Here is a 19,849-nt window from a genome sequence, read left to right on the forward strand (position 1 = left end):
GCAAATACAAATATAAGTGTTAATCCAAAAAGGTCCCATTTCCCTGCATGGTTTTCCAAATTCTCTCCATACATTTTATGTCTGGTCCATTTCATTAAAATTCTGACTCTTCAAATTATTAATATTATATAAGAGTATTACCTTTGAAAGATTTTATAAAAATGAAACATTTTACCACAAGGCTATCCAAATACAAAACATTATATCTAAACACTTACATAGCACCTACACACAAAATTCATAGCACTCTGTAAATGGCATAGTCTACACAGATAGAGAAATTCAAGAGTTTTCTTAAGGTCACCAAAGTTATCACCAAAAACTGCATTCAAGGACAAACAACCGATCACTAGTTACTAAACTAATGACTAAACCAATGACTAAAAATTTTTAAATTTTCTATTATATAAAAAGACATCACCAAAACAATTATATTTGCACCAAAACAATTATAGTTTGCTCTTTTCTTTATTAGCTCCTAAGAAATGCTGGACTACTTTTCAGAAAATTCTATCAAAATATAAGTAATTTTTTTAAAGTTTAGAGTTACTTCAAACCATCTCTAAACTGAAATTCCAGTATTCTCCCTGAGCACAATAATGAATTACAGCTAAGAAAATACTAATTTTTTCATGCAACCTGCCAACAAAGTATTTATAAACTAAAATCAGTTTATGACAGAATTAGATACTTGATTATATTTCCTGTGCAGAAAAAAAAAATTCTTCTCTTCCTTGTTTTTTTGTGCTAAATTTAAAATATCTATATACCGATGCATAAGTCTCTAGGGGGTGTTTTTAAAATTACTATAAAGACATTTTGTTGTTGTTGCCTAGATCTACTGAACTTTTGTTACTGTATTACCATGCGAACTGTTCATCAATTTATATCACTTTTTCTACTTACCTATTCGATTTACACAAGAGATAAAAACTTAAAAAAAATTTGCAACAACCAGTGTTATATTATTTTTAGGAACAGGAGGGAGAGCAGAGTGGAATTAGGGTGGCCAACTTAAAACCTATCATGCTCTTTAGTTTTTACAGAACAGTTTCATTCCCAAACACTAGGTATAATGACTGAATTTGAAAAGCTGAAAAAATCAAACTAAGCCTGTATCACTAGTGGATGCTAATACAAAATGAATCCTGTGCCCACTCAAAACTGGCCACCATGTCCCAGAAAGATGGCTCATCTTTTGGCCTACTAAAATTGGAAACCCCAAGCTCGATTCTTCAGAAGTGTCTTTCTTATCTAATAAAGTGGGCAGTTATGGGGGCACCACCAAGAGTGACAGTGATAAGGGCAGAGGGAAGAATAAAAAAAGATACAAAGTATAATATAAATATACTATGGGAAAAATCTATAGCTTGTATCTAAATTACTGCTTCAAAATGTCCTTTCCCAATAGAATTAAATTCATACATATGTCCATTATCATCTTACTATTAATGAAAATTACACCAATCAAAAGTAAATTGCAGTGTTTCTTTAAAAACCTTACCAATAATATTAGATGGAAAACCTATTTCCAACATTCACTCATTCAATAAACAGCAAGTACCCATTAATTGCATGGCACTGTGCTGGAAGTTGTAAAGGAACACAGCAAATTTATTACACACAATTATTCTTACCTTCAGCTGAAATCCAGTTTCATTCACAGTCTCCTTCCAGTTACCTTCCTAAAAATTAAAGTTAATTTTAGATATCACTGCAAAATGTAACAGCCCACAAGGAATATTCCAAATTAAATAAATTAAATACCTATTATTCTGTTCTTCTTTCAAGGGAGATGGAAGAGATAGGTTAAAAAATGCTAACCTTTTCAAAGTTAAACATGCAACCCAAATTCTAAAAGATTACCAAAGACGGACCCAAGATTTTATAGATTCGGGTTTCAAAAAGACAAAGACCAACTTTGATACCAGAAAGTACCATCTTTAGTACCTTTAAGTATAAAAATGTTAGCCAAAGGAATTATGTAATCCAACAATTTGGAAATTCAAAACAGAACAAACCATGAAATGCATATAAATTAACAAAGCTGCTCCAAAAAGATCCTTAGGAATAAGCACTCCACAATTTAGTATTTAAAAAATCCCAAGTCAAATTAATTTTTTTTAAATACCAAATAAAAGAAAAATACCTGTGTTAAAAACAAATAGAAGATTTTGTCTCTACAAAGGATGGGATGTGAAGCAACTCTCAGGAGGAAGTTTTCTAAACCAATTCGTCGTCTTTCCACAAAATCTGGGTCCATGTTGTCAGCAGAGAGTTTATGCCAAACAAATTCTGCCTAGATAGACAAAACAATTATGAAGAATAATCTCAATGCTAAATACTTCTAAACTATACTGCCATTTCACTTCTTACCCTTTTCTCTGGTAGAGGTGGCACAACAATATGTGGATAGCAAACTAAAAGGTAGTTTCTCAACAACTCAAATTCACTATACCGCCTCCATAGTGAGTCTGTTAGGACACTCTGACCATCAGTATGTTCAACTGACCTGAAAAAGATAGAATAAGATTTCTATCGTTTTTTTAAAAAATACAAATGCATGCACACAACCTCCTTTAACATTGGGAACTCTATTTACTGAAGGCTTGTGAACCAGGCACTGAGTAAAGAACCTTCCATGTATAAGCCTTATAACAACCCTGGTGAAGCAGGGATTATTGTCCCCATTTCACAGATGAGGAAGCAGCTGCACAACATATGCTTCTTCTACAATCACAAAGATCTACGATCAGCATCAGAACCATTGATCCCCAAGCCCTCAATACACAGTATTTCAGTTGATGTATAATAGCTGACTTTACAATATAGTAAAATCTGGCTTAGCCAATGTTTCATTAAAGAAAAAGTATTTTTAACTGCACTTCTGCCACAATGAGAGAACAACATTCATGCCAAAGACCTTGACACTGAAAAAATCTTGATTCAATGTTATAAATGAATCAGATGCATCCAAGTACCAGAAAATATCCACAAAAGCAAAATGTTATCTCTGAAAGGCTGGGGGAGAAGGGATGTAAAAATTCAACTCCAGTCTCATCTTTAATACAAAGAACTGCAGGCAGCGGGGTGGGTGCAGCTCAATGGTAGAGCGCATGCTTAGCATGCACGAGGTCCTGGGTTCAGTCCCTGGTACCATCATTAAGCAAACAAACAAACAACTGCAGGAAATGCCATGTCTCATTCATAGAAAAGTTTGATTTATAGTTAGGGGAAAGTTAGGGTAAAAATTATATAAAGAATATGTGAAATTATTTTGCTTAAGATTTCTGCTAGCACAATCATTGCTAGAAAACATCAGTCTTCTAAACATTATCAGAACCTTCCCATTTTCTAATTGTGTGCTTGACCATAACTTACAGGCCCTCCAAGAAACATCATATAACCAAAATGTGCGTTTGTACATTATGGCATAAAGGTATGGAGGTCAAGTCAGTCTTAAAATAAGGTCCTGAGAAAATATATGCACTATGACATGCTCAACACAAGAGATAGTCAATGTTTTTATTATTTGTTTAATGTATTTTATTATATTAAGTTTGCCACTAAATTTATTCACAGTACATTAATAAAAAAAGGAAACAAAATACGAAATTTAAAGTGTACAAATGGCTACCATGGCAAAAATATAGCATTATTAAATCATAATTCATTTTAAAGAGTTGACCTAACCATTAGCTATGGTTAATATTATTCTAATTCAGTTTTCAACTTTAGTTGAAAAAAGTATCTTGGGTTAACAAGCTTCAAATTATTCGATATCATCACCAACAGAACCCACATCTTGCTAATAACTAGATAAACAAGCAGTACACTTAAAGGCCTTTAGAAGACTTGTTACATGTTGGTGGGGTTTTTTTTTTTTTCGGTCTTAAAGGCCATTAAAGACAGGGTCCAGTCATTGGAAGATGGCTAGAAGTACAGAGACTTTCTTTGGACCACAAAACTACCCCATTTATCTAATCATTTAACAAATGTTTAATAGCACATAACTGGATTTACATGCAACATTTAATTTCACCCTCACAATGAAGTAGACAGTATCACTAGCCCTGTTTCACAGATTAGAAGAGCTAAGTAAAGACATCATACAACCTCCCAAGCCATCAAGGCATTCTTACCCATTATTACATACAGTATTCTTACCTATTTTAAAAGGGTTCATATTCTATGAACAGGAAAAGATAAAATCCCTGGAACAATTAAACTCAGTGACTTTAGCTTTATTCATTCTTAGCCAATTAAACTATAACACTTTAGGCAGTTGCTAAATGGACTTTCCACATGTGTCCAAAGAGTAAGTAGATAAGCTATATGATGTAAGTTCAACTTTTAGTTAATATCTAAGCTCAATAATATTCATATTATCCAAGATTATCTGCATAACACTGAATTACAGAAAGATTCCTACATGATTAAATTAAGAAATTCCAGGGTCCCATGGTTGCTGAAGGTTAGCCTTAGGGGTACAGTACTCATGAAATAATCTATTCAAAAACAGTATTTCTCAAAGATATGTACCTGATATGGAGTAGGCAAGAATTTAAAAACAGGGAAAACACAAATCACAAAGAAAAAAAGACATAAATTTGATTATCTTAAAATGTAAAGCCTTGAAAAGATAATTAACTTTATGATCCATGGTCCATCTGCTTCAAAAACATCTGGAGCTTTAGTTAAAATATGTCAATTCCTGAACCCCACCCACAACTCTGCAACTTAACAAATTCTCCAGGAGATTTTTATATATTTTAAAATTTGAGAACCATTGTTTTAAAACAAATTTATAATGAAGTGCAATTGTGAAAGTCAACTCAACAGTCCTTTTGTACACCACACATTTACTGATGATCCACTTAGATGTTTATTCAGAGTCTAGCTATATTACTCAAGCATGGCCACTTCTAATTCCTAGTTTCAAATTATAATACTCTATTCATTTCAAAGTCAAGAGTAAACAACTATAAATTATTCCAGATTATTCAAATCAAGATTCCCTTCCAGCAGTAATATTAATCAACAGCTAATTTCATTGTTCAACTGGGTGAAGAAATAGGTATACGCTAAAAATATCCTTTTTAGTTTTAAATTTAAGAATTTGCTTAGAAAGCTAAAGCCAACACAAATTTCTTAAGTACGATTTTTTAAGTGGCTAACTTAACTTAAAGAAAAAAAAAAAAAACCCTCTCATGGGACCATTTAAAACAAAAATCTCTGTGATACATACATGCATCATACATGCATATATGTATGTCACAAAACAACTTTTCTTTAAAAACAACCCATTTTTTTAAGAGACCTACCTTAGCTCTTTTCCCGAAATTCCTATGGTACACCAATTTTCTATAAAAGTTTTCTCATACCTACTTGTTTTAATTGAAACTATTTCTGCTCAGTCCATAGAGAGAAAAGAACTAGTCAGTATAGTCTTTATATAAACCGTTCATAATTGGCAAGATAAACTGAGTCGTCCCTTGTCTTTCTCTAGACAAAACAGCCCAATTCCTTTAACTTTTTGCTTATGAGGTAAAAGACAACTTTTCTGTTGAGTTTTGATTTCTTATAACATGATTTACTTCATCTTTTCAATTTTACCCCGAAGTCTAAAGATCCAGTCTCAATCAAGTTTTCCCTGTTAATTTCTCTGTAACTCCCAACTCTACTAAAATGACTCAGACCATATTCTCTCCTCCTAGACTTCTCTGTTAGCCATCTCCACTTACCTAAGTCCACTTCCAACACCCCTGAGAACCTGGTATCTTTTCCAAAAATCACACAAGGACTGTAACACCAAGAGCTCTACTAAAACGTGTTAAGGAACATTCCAGATCCCAAAGTACTCCACTAACTTTCCCTCTCCCCTCAGAACAAGTATGCCAGAATACAACTACCAAGAGTACTGTAGTAAAAGACACATCTGCTTACCGTACCTGTTAAAAAGTAAAGAAACAACAACAAAAATCCCTAAAAAGACAATGACCTGTAAACAATTCCATTAGACAACAGAATTTGCATCAATAGCCACCAAAGCCCTTTCTACCTAAACCTAGGCATAATTATCATCACTCACCTTGTTTCAATGAGGTAAGCAGTGTATGTTTCTTGCATGTTCATGGCATTTCTTCCAGTTCGCTTTTCTGCTTCTGAAACACTAATTTCTATCTTCTTCAACCAAAAATTATTTTCTGTCATCTGAAGAAAAAGAAATGGAAGAACAACAACAACAACAAAAACTCTTCAAAATGATATGGAAAAAACCTCAGCTATTATAATGAAACCCATTGTTAGCACATGTTTCAAGCTACTTTCATATAGCTCTTGAGAGGGGTTGCTAAATGACAGCAGCAAATGATACACCTCTTTTTATAAGCACACTGTAGTGCACTAAACTTTTCCGGAAGCTATTTTAACAAGTATCATATATCTAATTATTAAAATGCAGGCAAGATAATAGGAGAAAAATTAAAGTAAAATGTAGACATTTCACATAAGTGACCAATAATAAATCTATATAGACATGCATAAGAAAAAAATCTAAAAACACTGTATATAAAGATGAATGAGCCTCAATACCAGTATCTAATCTTTTTATTTCACCAAAGTCAAGTCTCTCTCACAAATGTAAAATACTATATATATGACAAAAGGTGAGATTTTCAGCGGGCAGGTTAAAAAAAAACAAACAAAGCACAGCAGGAGTCATCACATATTCAACTATAAATCTGCCTAAACTTTCTGGCAGTAGTTAACAGGCTCCACTGTGAGACAGCAGCTTTTAAGAAGAGGAGAATCCTTTCTATTCTTGCTAGATCCCCAGGTCTGGAACAAAGCACACACACACACACAAAAAATAGACAAACCCACCACTGGTGTTCATAAGTTGTATGTGTAGGAAGTGTGACACAGAAGAAGAGTTCTGAATATACCTGAAGTAACTCCAAGTTTAAACAAGGCAGATGCTGTGAGACACGTGTTAACTGCTGCGCTTTGGGTTTTTTCCTCCCTTGGTCACTTTTAAAGTTCGCAGGTGGGTTTTAATTAAAAACACTATTATGTCCTATATGGTAGTTTGTGAAGAGATGTAAGTAAAAAGATGGATACACCAAAAGGTGAGAGAAAAAGCTGCATCCAGTAAAACTCATGATGGTACTTTGCACAGAAAATTAAACCTGTGTGCTATGAAGACAGAATAAGTTATGTGATAGCACACAAAATTAAGTATCAGTGATGAATAAAGATGACACACACTTTGGAAGTACCCCCCAAAATGCTGAAGAAAAATGGAGACGATAAAAATGCTAAAAAATAAAGGATTAGAGAATTAAGACTCAACCCAAAACAAAAACAAAAACCACTCCATTGTTAAATAAGACATTTTTATAAAATGTAAGTTTTACGTTTATGTACTAAAAGATAAGATAAGAGGAAATCATTTAACTCAAAGAAAGCTCAAGAAATTACATAAGAACAAACCACTCAACATCAGGATTATGAAGCCCTCACTAGTTGAGATTATCATACAAAAACTCGTAATTCTGGTCCACAGCCAAGCCAAGCCTTCTGATTTACCACCATGTACTCTAGTAAAAAATTCCCTGAATTCTGGAAGCACATGATTGATAAAGCAAACTGTCTCCCAGCCAAAAAGATAATGCACATGAGTCAAAAATTTACTCCATCATGTTATCCAATTACACAGAAGGAAAAAAATAAAAGAATAAAATCTGCCATCATGAAAACTAAAGAATGGCACACAAAGATCCAGCAGGGTTTGGCAGATGATATAAAATTGCTGCTACTGTCACACTCAAGCACAAAGAGTGCCAAGAGTAACACAACTAATACCATAACTGTTAAAAGAACACATTCAAAAGATTTAGACATGGATAGACTTGATGACTGGAAGATGAGACCAGGAGTGTGTTTTAAAGAGAGACACGATATTCTAGATGTATTCAAAGTGGACTTCTTACCAGAGTGAAGAACATCATTAAAGAAACAGTAACACTACACTCATATCCTACACTTATATTCAAAGGAATAATGTTCCAAAAGTAGATTCTTGATATGTGTACTTTCTATCTGACTTAAGACTAAAAAAAATATAGAAGGTGGACATATTTAAAAGGCTGATGAAATTCTTTATTTCCAATTCAATGAGTGAAAATGAATATAATCTACTTTAAGTTTTTTCTATGTTGCAAACAGTGAAATGTAAAAGTAGGCATAAAACAGGTAACAGAGACAAAAGAAATGATAAGAAGCTATTAATTCAATAACTATGCATTGAGTATCCACAATGCCAGTCATTAGCAATGGGAGGATAACTGAGACAAGGAACCCGAGTTCAGTGGCTCACAGCTTGCCTGGGTAATTCTTGCCCTCCATTGAGCTACTGGCCATCTGTGGTGTTCTTTAGGATTAAAGACAAAAAGAAGGCTAACATTAATATAACAAAATTCAAGACTGTAGATGAAAAGAGTTGGAGTGTCTATAGTATTTAGTTAATTTTATTTAAATCACACACTAAAAATAATTACATTTATCATAATATTACAAATTATGGGGAAAATTAAAAGAAAACAGAAAAATATTTTTAAAAGGAAGAAAATTAAAAGAAAACAGGCCAACCCCCCCCAAAACAAAAAAAACCCAAGCAGATTGAGATGAATATGGAGCTAACTCAGAAGAAAAAGAATGCAAAGAAAGAAAAATAAATAGCAAAAATAAAATACATTCCGGGCAGTAAAACTGACACCACAAAAAAATCAAATTAGTACGAAGATAACATAGTTTGGGAAGCTTCCCCAGAATGCTGAAGGAAAAAAAGATCCAAAAAAGGTGAAAATGATAAAAGATAATTTAAAAAAGGAAATCTAAGAACCAACATTTAAGTAGAATTTCTTGAAGAAGAAATCAGAAGAAACAGAACAGAAACAATAATCATCAATACAATTAAAAAGAAAAAGAAACCAACAGACATCCTTCCTGGATTGAAAAAAATTTTTCTTAGTCTTCAAATTGAAAGGCATATGGTCCATGTGTAATGAGTTAGAAAATTAAACATTTTCAGCATGAAGAAAACAAAAATCCTAGAAAGATTTAAGCAGAAAAATAAGAAACAAGACCACTACAAAAGAATAAAGACCAAATTTGTCCTAGATTTCACAATAATAAAGTCCAAATGACAAGAGTATCATGTATACAGGACATCCCTGAAATATTATAAAACATACTAACACATTGTTCCTTTAAAAATACTTAATCCCAGCAGGACTTTTTTGAGAAACTGGTGAATTGTTCCTAAAATTTACATGGAAATATAAAGGACCTAGAATAGTCGAAACAATTTTGAAAAATTAACAAGTTGCAGGACCTACACTATCTGGAGTTTCAAAACTTATTAAAAAGCTAAAGTAATCAAGACAGTGAGGTAATAGCAGAAGGACATGACATAGAGATCAATGAAATAGAACTGAGAATCCAGAAATAAACCCTTACATTTAAGGTCAACTGTTTGTAATAAACACACCAAACCAAGTCAATATGGAATGGAAAGTCTTTTCAACATATGGTACTGAGACTACTGAATACCCACAGCACCCCCCCTCCAAAAGTAGACCGTTTTCTCACGCCAAACACAGAAATTAACTCAAAGTGGCTTACACACTCAGATATAAGAGCTAAAGTGGAAATTTCTCATGGTCTTGGGATAAGCAAAGAGTGCTTAGATACAATACCAAAAGCACAATCCATCAAAGAAAATAACTGATATACTAGACTTCATCAAAATTAAAAACTTTTGGTCTTCTAAAGACACCACCAAGAAAAAGAAAAAAGCCACAGCCTGGGGGAAAAATATCTGTAAATCTTATTATCTGATTTAAAAAAAACTTGTATCCAGAATACCTAAACAACATGTACAACTCAGCAACAAGAGAAACCAGCCAATTTCAAAAATAAGCAAAAAATCTGAATAGACATTCCACCAAAGAACATATACAAATGGCAATAAGCACATGAAAAGATGCTCAACACCTTCAGTCATGAGAAAAATGCAAATTAAAACCACTTCACACCCACAAGAATGGCTATAATCAGACAGACAATGCCAAGTGCTGACAAGGATGTGGCAAAATGTGGGCCTCATACATTGCTGGCAGTAATGTTAAATGGTACAGCCACTTTGGAAAACTGGCAGTTTCTTAAAAAGTTAAACATAAATTTACCATATAACTCCTGCAAATCTAAGTAAACATGTATCTACACAAAGACTGGCATGTGAATGAATATTCATCATACTAGTAATATTCATAATAGCTAAAAACTGAAAATAATCCCAACTTCCATCAAATGATAAATAAAATGTGATATATCCACGCAATCAAATATTATTCAGTAATGAAAAAATGACTAATATATGCTATAAAATGGATGAACTTCAAAAAACATTCTAAGGCAGACTCTAAAGACAACAGGTTATATGATTCCATTTATGTGAAATACCCAAAAAGACAAATTTATACAGAAAGCAGACAGTGGCTGCCTAGGGTTAATGGTGAGAAGGGGGATTAACTACAAAGGGGAACAAAAGAATTTGGGGGGATGATAGAAATGTTCTAAAACTGGGTTATGGTGATGACTGTGCAACTCTGCAAATTTACTAAAAATTACTAAATTATATACTTACAATGAGTGATTTTTATGGTATATAACTTACAGCTTAATAAAGTTGTTAAAAATAAAATCCATGAGTCCATAATGAAATAGACAAATAAATACAAATTTTGATGAGGAACAAGACATTTTCATAGTTTCAAAGTATGTTTCCCTAAAAAAAGATCAGAGTTGTGGTTGGGGGGGGAGGGGGAAAGATGGATGAAAGCAGTCAAAGGCACAAACTTCCAGATGTTAAGTATCAGAGATGTAAAATACAAACACTGCTGTATGTTATATATAAGAACTGTTAAAAGAGTAAGTCCTGAAAGTTTTCATCATAAGGAAAAAATTTTTTTTCTATTTAATTTTGTATCTATGAGATGATGGATGTTTACTAAACTTATTGTGGTAATCATTTTATGGTGTATGTAAGTCAAATCACTATGCTGTATGCCTTAAACATATACAGTAATGTATGCCAATTGTATCTCAATAAAACTGGAAGAAAAAAAGTATGCCTCCACAAAAAATTAATTAAAAAGGGAAAAAGTGTAATTTTATACTGGAGAAGACTAGCAGAAAAAGTGACCAAAGTATTGGGGCAAACCCAAATCATGTGCAAACTGGTAAAAAGCAATTAGAAGAACGCAGCATCACTTTAGTGGCAATTTCTGCAAAAGAAGCAGAACCTGAATTTAATCATGAAAAAACATCAGGCAAACCCAAACTGAAGGACATTCTAAAAAATAACTGGTTGTTAATCTTCAAGAGGGTCAAAGTCATGAAAGCAAAGACTGAGAAACTCTTCCAGCTCAGAGGAGACTAAAGATGCAAAATAAATAAACATAATACATGAGTCTGGACTGAAACATTAGGCACTGAAGAATGCTGTTGGTACAACCGGCAAAACTTACATGAATTCTGAGGATTAGATAGCAGTAATTTATCAATGTTATTTTAGTGATTTTGGTGCCAGCACTGTGGTTATAAAGGAGGATGTCCTTGTTTGCCCTTTGAAATAAAAGTTTTGGTGATGAAATGGGGGAATATCCTGATCACAGTTTATACTCAAATAGTTCAGGGGGAAACAATTCTTTGTACTGCACTTGTTTATAAACTTGGTATCATTTCTATAAATGACATTATTTAAAAAAAAATCTTAATGGCCATATCATTTACATAAATAATGTTTGTCTCAGTTATGTTTTGGGGAAGAAAAAAAACAAAGACACACGCCTTCCAGATCATTACAGAGCGTAAAACCAAAGAAATTATAATCCACGAAGGAAAATTCCCAAACAGAAACCAAAGTAAGAAAGTATAAAATATGATAGAATAAAATTAGCTAAAAATAAAGCCAGTTAAGACAATAAATGCAAATGTCTTAAATTCCCCATGGGAAATAAAGACTTACAACGCAAGGCATTAAAATTATAAAATGGACAAACACAAATAAGGTAAACTGATATCAAAAGAAACCAGTGTAGCACAGGGAATTATATTCAATACCGTGTAATAGCCTATAATGAAAAAGAATACCAAAAGGAATATATATGTAGATATATATAGACACACATACACACAACTGAATCACTATGCTGTACATCAGAAATTAACATTGTAAATCAACTATACTTCAATGAAAAAAAAAGGAAAGAAAAAAAAAGAAAATAGTGTAACATCAAGCCATGAAGGTGATCAAGAAAATATAAAATAATTGGTAATCAAGAAAAAAATCAAAGTTTGTAATCAGAAAGGATCAATTCTCCCTCAGATTAGTTGCCAGCTTGAATCCCATCTCTAGCATAGATTAGCTGTGTAACTCTGGGCAAATTACTTAACCTCTCTGCCTCAGTTTCCTCATCTGTAAAATGGGGATACGAATATCTAATGCATAATGTTTCTGGAAGCATTTAAAGAGTTTCAAAGTCACCAGCACATAGCAAGACCTCAAGTATTACCTATCACCTATCATTTGTAGGTTTAAGTTTTTTAACTATGAAAATTAACACATGCTTAATATAAAAAAATTGAAAAGTATAGGAAAAAATAAAATAAATACAAATAACTGATAGCCCACAGCCCAGCCCTAACCATTGCTGATACACTGGAATACATCCTCATAATCTTTTTTTCCAGCTGCGATGCTTCTGTGTTACTGAAATAGGTAAGAGATCTGAAGTTTCAGAATTATCCACTGAATTTACTTTCCTCAGGGGTATGTCTACAATAGACAAGGTAGCTGGTATTAGGTAAAAAATAATGATAATGATGTGTTTACTTAAGCCTAATAGTGAAGTTTTACTTCAGCTCTACTTCTCAGATAACTAGAAAAATCGGGTTATAATACATAACATATTTTCTTGTGCTTTTTATTTACAAAAAATATATTTAAAAATAGCACAGCTATTCAGAAAACACTTAACTTTTATGTAAAATAAAACAACTTGCAAGTTTGAATAGCTTTCCAAACTGAGTCACAACACATTCATGGTTCATGAAATTAATTTGGTGGATTGTGACCAACATTTCTTTCTAAAGAAAAAGAACAGAGAAATATCAGAGGGCATTCATTGCAAGAAGTAATGGTTAAGTATTGCTTCCTGAAACAATGCTTATGAATACAAGTATACGTACGTTGACTAAGATGTAAAACTGTATTTTGTACTGTGAGGCGCCTCCAAAAAAAAAAATCTGAGTTTGGTGAGATAGACAATGAGGCAAACACTGCTCTGTATAATTTAATCATCTGCTACTAAACTGATAAATCCTGTAAATGCCTATATATTTTCTTTTCTTTTTTTATGTTACCTTCAGCCACAAACACCTCAAACCCTCGTCACAGCTCTGGCCTCCTCCACTCAGCTCTCAGCTGCCAATCTGTGAAGGTGCTAACTGTGTATAGGCATTTTCAAACATCACATGCTCAAGCACTCTTAGCCTGGACCCGCACTCGCAGGCCTAGAGCACCCTCCCTAAAAAAAACCACCATGAATCCCTCAGGCAATGGTTCTTCTCTGAGCAAATACTGCTCACTGCCAACTCAGTGGAATCTTCCAGCCTAAAAAAGTTTTCTTGCCTCCATTCCCTTGCAATTTCCTCTCTCTTCTGCCAGGACTAATTACTACTTTCTTAGAGATTGGATTTCTCTCTCATTTTTCATATTCTAAACTACTTTAAATAGAACTGACAATACTTAAAAAAAGGAAAAAAAAAAGAATGCATCTTCCTTATAAGGAAAAAGTACAAAAAGGAGATTTCTAATTAGACAATGGAAAAGAAGAGGATGAAAACTCACAGAAAGGAAAACAAAAGAATACAGAGTAAGAGTTTACAGTAGAATTTAAAGAACTTTAACTAGTGATGTTTAAAACAGGGAAAGATCTGCAACCCTTAGGCAGTGCTTGTTTCCAGTACCCGTAGGTGTAGGGCAATTGGTACAATCCACTCCTTGTCCAAAATCTGTAGTCAAAAATAAGGCTGAGGAGGCTTTCTGCCATCTCTGCACACTAACTGCATAGATATCTTTGTGATGAAAAACTGCCTGATAAATCAACACATTGTTTAGACCTTTTTTCTTCTTAGAATTACAACTTAATCTTACCTAAAAAATTTAGAATATAGTATTTTACAATTCACAAGACTATTTTTAACTTCTTTTGGAATGAAGCTGCATGGTTTAACAGACAGAGCACTGATGTCAGAGCCCAGGCAGACTGGGCTCAAGTTCCAGCCATGCTACTGACTAGTCTGTGACTTTGGCTAAATCATTTTCACTCTGAGCCTCTGCTTCCTCATCTTTATATGTTTTGGGGGGATAATTTTGAAAATTAAATGAAAAGTAGAGCCTTACTGTGCTTAGCACAAACAACAAATCTAACTTGCATTTCTGCCCAGACCACATTCCTATCAGTAACAGCAGCAATGTCTATGGTTACAGCAGTACTTCTCAACTGAGGATGGACTAGAGTGGAAGAGGGGACAGAAAGAGGGAGTAGATCCTCTGAGGAGGGGACAATGTTCAGAGTATATGTGAATGTATGTGCATTTAAACTCCTGGTGATTCTGAAATATTTGTCCAAATGGCTTGTGTCTCTATGGATTACTAAATAAGGGAGTTGTTTGAGGACACCTCTAAGTTCAGTCAGTAACAAATGGTCTCCTGTGACACATATTTACTAAAAAGTCAGGTAATACTATATGACTACAACTTTTACTGTATGATGGCATCTTTGGGTTTTCAAATATCTTAAACTAAACACAAATAGGGTTTTTTTTAATGAGATATTTATAGTCACTTTTGCATTAACATAACTGGATTGTATACTATAGTTGCAACTTCATATTAGTTAAGTATCCAAAGGAATTCACAAAAAAATTACCAAAATGTTTATCATCATAACCAAAATTAAATTCATGATATAGCTAACAAAAGATATGATTCTTACCTTTTGAAACAATCTAAAATTGCTTTAACACATACCCACAAAATTGGCAAATAATTTAAAGTCTAAAAATATTAAGTGTTGATAAGGACAGAGAGCATTAGGCACTACTAGTGGGAGTATAAATTGGTATATTCATTTCAGAAAACAACTTGGCACTACCTACTAGGGTTGAACATGCTACTACCCTATAATCCAGCAATTTCACTGTTAAGTTTGTATTAGACATGTGCACCATGAGATAAGCAGGAAGAAGTTCATACTAGTAGTAATCTTTTAGAAATAGCAAGAATCTTCAAACAACCCCAATGTCTGTAAACAGAAAGAGAAATCAATTATAGAATATCTATAAAATGACATAAATACAGCCACGAGTATAAATGAACTAAGCTACATTTTGGATGAATCCCAAAAACATAACATAGAGCAAAGAAAAGAAATCATAGTAAAATGAGTCCACTTAGGTAAATTTCAAAATCAAGTAAAACTAAACAATACATTGTTTAGGGACACATACGGTAAGATTATAAAGAAAAGCTAGGGAATTGCTAATAGAAAATTCAGAATATAGATCACCTCTGTGGTGGAGGGAGTGGATGTAACCCAGGATAATATATTGGGGCATCAAAGGAACTGATAATTATTTTGTGAGAACCTTCTCTGCATTCATGATATACTTCACAATAAAAGCTTTTTTTTTAAGAGATCAGAAAAACTAAGTCACAGATGAGAACCTGCATAAAAAAAGCAAATCATATAAGAACAAAGTTTATGCACTGCAGAATACACACTTTCCTCAAATTTCATATGAGATACTGACCTCTCCACAAATAATTCTAGAATTTAGGAAAAAATTAAATGAAAAACTTAAAATTCACCCATAAAAGTCTTCATGCTGTCTATATACTTTGACATTTCCCCCAGTAGGCAAAAACTTCAACTCCTGTGTTAAGGTTCCCAGCGAGTTAAGAGTCTTTCTAGTTAACAGTCAGCAAACAACTTTAACTTTTCTTTATCCATCTATCATAAGGATGGGCAGTTTTGTATTAGCACTAACATCTGTTTCAGAAAAAAGAAGCAAAATGGATAGGCAAAGCACACTCTGATAAGAGGGGTCTGAGGCGAAGTCCTGGACGGAGTTTCTGAATCGCTTCAATTTAACCTGGTCTACCCATCTTGCATTACGCGTGGAAACACTTTGGAATGAAAGCCATTACAAATATAAAATGATGCATTTTCCCCTTTCCTCAAGCAAATGAAAATCACTAATCACCTAAGGAGCTTCGCAAAGCAGATACTCGGGATATCTATGGCAAGTCCTCGTTGGGAAATACAGCACTGACCCCAACAGAAGAAATTACAAATAAGGAGTTCTAAAAAACCTTTTTTTAATTGCACCTCTTCTCAATCTAATCCATCTCCTGACAGTGGCACCAAGCCAACCACCCTTACTGCCCCCAGATTTGTTTCTCAAGTCCCCCATTCTCCTCCTCCTCAAACACCAAGGCCACCGCCCACGGTACCCCGGTTCAGCCTTCTCTGCACAACCCCTTACCAGACGGCCAGAAACATCAGCGTCCCTCTTCAGGTCCACACCTCGGAGTTCCCCCTCCTCTGAAAACCGCACCTGCTCCAGCCTGGAGCCCCCGGCCCCGGCCTCCATGCCCCCGGAGCCGCTCCCACAGAAACCCTCAGCGCCCTTCTCCGCCGGCCTCTCCAACCTTCCCTTGGTCCCGCAGCGCCCGGCGCTCACCCCCAACTCACGACCCCCTTTTCCACAGAGCCTCCCCCCTCTACACCTACGGCCCAGCCTTTCCACCCCGCTTCCGGCTCACCGCGGGGCCTCTCGGCCGAGCCCACCCGACCCGCCAGCCCAGACCAGCCCAGCCTGGCCCTCCAGGCCCGGACACAGGCCGGGCGGCCCCTGCCGCCCCTTCTCCTCACCGTGCCGTCCCCAGAGCCCTCATCCCGGGGCCTATCCGCTTCTTCAACGACCACGGACTCCAGCCCAGCGTCGGGGTTACCCAGCGGCTCTAGGGGCGCAGGCTGCAAAAGCCGCTCGGGGTCCGGGGGTGCCTGCTCCATGGCTGCAGTTTGGCGCGGCGGACACAGTGCGCCTGCGCCGCCGCGCCCGGCCAGGCTCGTCCCAACCCCGCCCCGCCCCACAGCCCGCCGGCGCCGGGCCAGGCCCCGCCCCCTCGGCCCGCGGGCCGCCCAGCTGCCGAGACCCCGAGGGCCAGAATCAGCAGAACATGCCCCGAACCCTTATGGCTTGAGAAACTCCCCCAGAGTCCTATAGCAAGCCAGCTAGTGGAATCTTCAGCGGCCAAAAATTAAGAAAACTACCACAGGATAGATATATTTCTCCCCTCCCAGATGACTTAAATACAATTTGATAGAGGTCTTCTAAAGCAAGTGGTTGTTTACAACAAGGAAACTCAAACCAGATAGGTTGGAAGGAAGCGCTGTGGCAGGTCATTGACCAGGGGATTTGGGGACAAGTAGTCTTGTGGAACCTCTCAACTAATATTGTATATGTGGGTAACAGCTCACCTGTAAGGGTACTTTAAAACCTGGCCACTGACTCTCTGAAAAGGGAGAGGTTTTCTTCGGTATTCATTAGCTGTCAGACCACATCTTTGACCACATTTTTGATCTTTGTTTGAAAACTAGGGCTGCCTGAAAGTTATTAAGGATTTATGACATGTTTGTGTGTGTGTGTGTGTGTGTTTGTATGTGTGTGTGTGTGTCATTTAGACATGTTTGGGGGGTGTTGGTGTGGTGGTTTTGTCTCACTTTCTTCCCCAAAATCATATTAAGTCCATTTGAGTGTTTTGTTTGGGGGGATTCTTTTTTTAGTTCACAGACAGAGGTCATCCTTACTCCTCTTCCCCACTCCCCAAACAAATATCTAGAGATTCTGCTCTGAAAAGGATAAAATGGAACCCATTGGGGGAAACCAGCCAGGTTATTGTGTTTCTGCCAGAACAAAATTTCATCCAATTGTTATTACTATGTTTCCCCACCCCCAATTATGTTTTTTTATACTGAATGAAATTAGTAGTAGAAGAGCTCTGAATACATACAAATACTCACTGTTTTTAAGGGCACTCAGGATTTGTTTTAATCAGGTATGGTAACACACGCAGACACAGAAATGACTGTCACAATATGACCACACAGCTGTAAAACGCATATTGTCTGCGTGGTAGATCTTTTCCCATTTTGTCACTTTCAACCTAGCTGTGCCTTTGACTATTTAAAATGGCTGTTACAGACAGTGTAAAGTGGAGGAGGGAGAGGAAGGCTGCATTTGTCAGAAAATTTAAATTACCATGAATCAGTTAAAAACATTTATGTCTTAGATGGACTCTTCTACTTGAAACTTCTGCTACCATGTGCCCCATGCTGTGCTGACTGCCAGAGAGGAAGGCTTTGCTGTCACTTACCAGAGGCAGGGCCCTTAAAATGGAGCTCCTATTCTCCTTCAGCCAACCCACCAACCACCCGTCAGGTAGCAGCGGTTCCCAGGGCAGCAGGCAAGGGTAGGGGCACAGCTGTGAATGCTGACACTCAGGAGCAGATATCAAATGAGGGCAGGATGCAGGAGGGCGAGAGAAGCATCTGGGATCTTCCCTCTGCCCAGGAAGCATCCTGTCCAATACACATCCAGAAAGGTGAGCAAGAAGCAGGTAACAGATGTGAGCTGTTGTGACTGACAACCTTTTAAATTGTTTTCTCCTTTAACTATTTTACTTTTTATTAACATCTATAGAATAAAGGGCTTGAAATAATTTTAAGTAAGTAAATTTATACTGAGTGTACTTTGCATTGTGTTTAGACTGCTTGTTTTCCCGACTTAGGGTTTTCCATGACCTCCTTCCCCTGCACTCGTTAACCCCCTTCATTGGAGGCTGGCTTTTTTCTGTTCTGGCACGTCTCATCTTGTTCACTAATGCCACGTGTCTGCCTCCGCATCTAGGCTGAACTCAGTAAGAGCGAGGCAGTGCCTTACGCCTCTGTGTCCCCAGCACTCAGCATGTATGTCTGCTGAATTAGTGAATGAGTAGGGGGAGGAGCAAAGCATACAAGACAAAACAGGCAAACAAATCATAACAAACCACACATTTACTTATTAAAGTCAGGCAGGCCTCCTGCCCATCCCAGCTCTCACTGTACCAGTCAGACCAAAAGAAAGCCTTTCCTCCTCCAGCCTCTGCGGGCATCTCCTCATACCTGAATTCTCCCTAAAACCACAAGGAAGTGGTAGGTGAAAATGATTACAGTGGAATGGTGGCCAGGACCGCCTCCTCTTGAATCTTCCCAATCCCAAAATGGGCCCTCCTCCCCTAGCCCCTTTCCCATGGGCTTGGTCCTGTGAGGACCTCAGCTTGGCGCCTGAGAATCATTTCCTTGAGATTGAGAGGCAGCCCAGAAACGAGGCCAGCAGCAGGAGTCCCTGTGTCCCTCTCCACAGCCAGGCCCTCATCAGTCAGAGCTCTGCTTCCACCAGATCCTCACCCCTCACCTCTGTTAGGTCAGGAAAAGCGCTGACACTGCAGTGATCTGAGTCAGCTGATTAACCCCAGAAACCACGATTTCAGCCCTGAGGGGAATGGGAGAGGAGGGTTTTGTTTTTGTTTTTTCCTCTGTAAATAACCCAAACAGGAGATCATAGGTAAGGTTTTATCTCAGAGATCCTCTAATCCAACCCCGTCATTTTT

General features: G+C 36.4%; 1 protein-coding gene across 1 annotated transcript in view; it reads right to left on the bottom strand.

Annotated features, from left to right (window-relative positions):
- SNX4 (sorting nexin 4) overlaps positions 1-17,250 on the bottom strand; it is a 51,210-nt gene extending 33,960 nt beyond the window's left edge. Inside the window, exons 1-5 of the mRNA XM_074365112.1 lie at positions 17,070-17,250; positions 6,092-6,213; positions 2,377-2,512; positions 2,150-2,299; positions 1,638-1,685 (exon numbers count right to left, since the gene is read on the bottom strand). Of these exons, the coding sequence (XP_074221213.1) occupies positions 1,638-1,685; positions 2,150-2,299; positions 2,377-2,512; positions 6,092-6,213; positions 17,070-17,210 (597 nt within the window). The 5' untranslated portion in view covers positions 17,211-17,250. The remainder of the gene's footprint in view (positions 1-1,637; positions 1,686-2,149; positions 2,300-2,376; positions 2,513-6,091; positions 6,214-17,069) is intronic.
- Between the last annotated feature and the right edge of the window lie 2,599 nt (positions 17,251-19,849).

The sequence above is a fragment of the Camelus bactrianus genome, chromosome 1, assembly GCF_048773025.1.
Source record: "Camelus bactrianus isolate YW-2024 breed Bactrian camel chromosome 1, ASM4877302v1, whole genome shotgun sequence".
Classification (NCBI taxonomy): Eukaryota; Metazoa; Chordata; class Mammalia; order Artiodactyla; family Camelidae; genus Camelus; species Camelus bactrianus.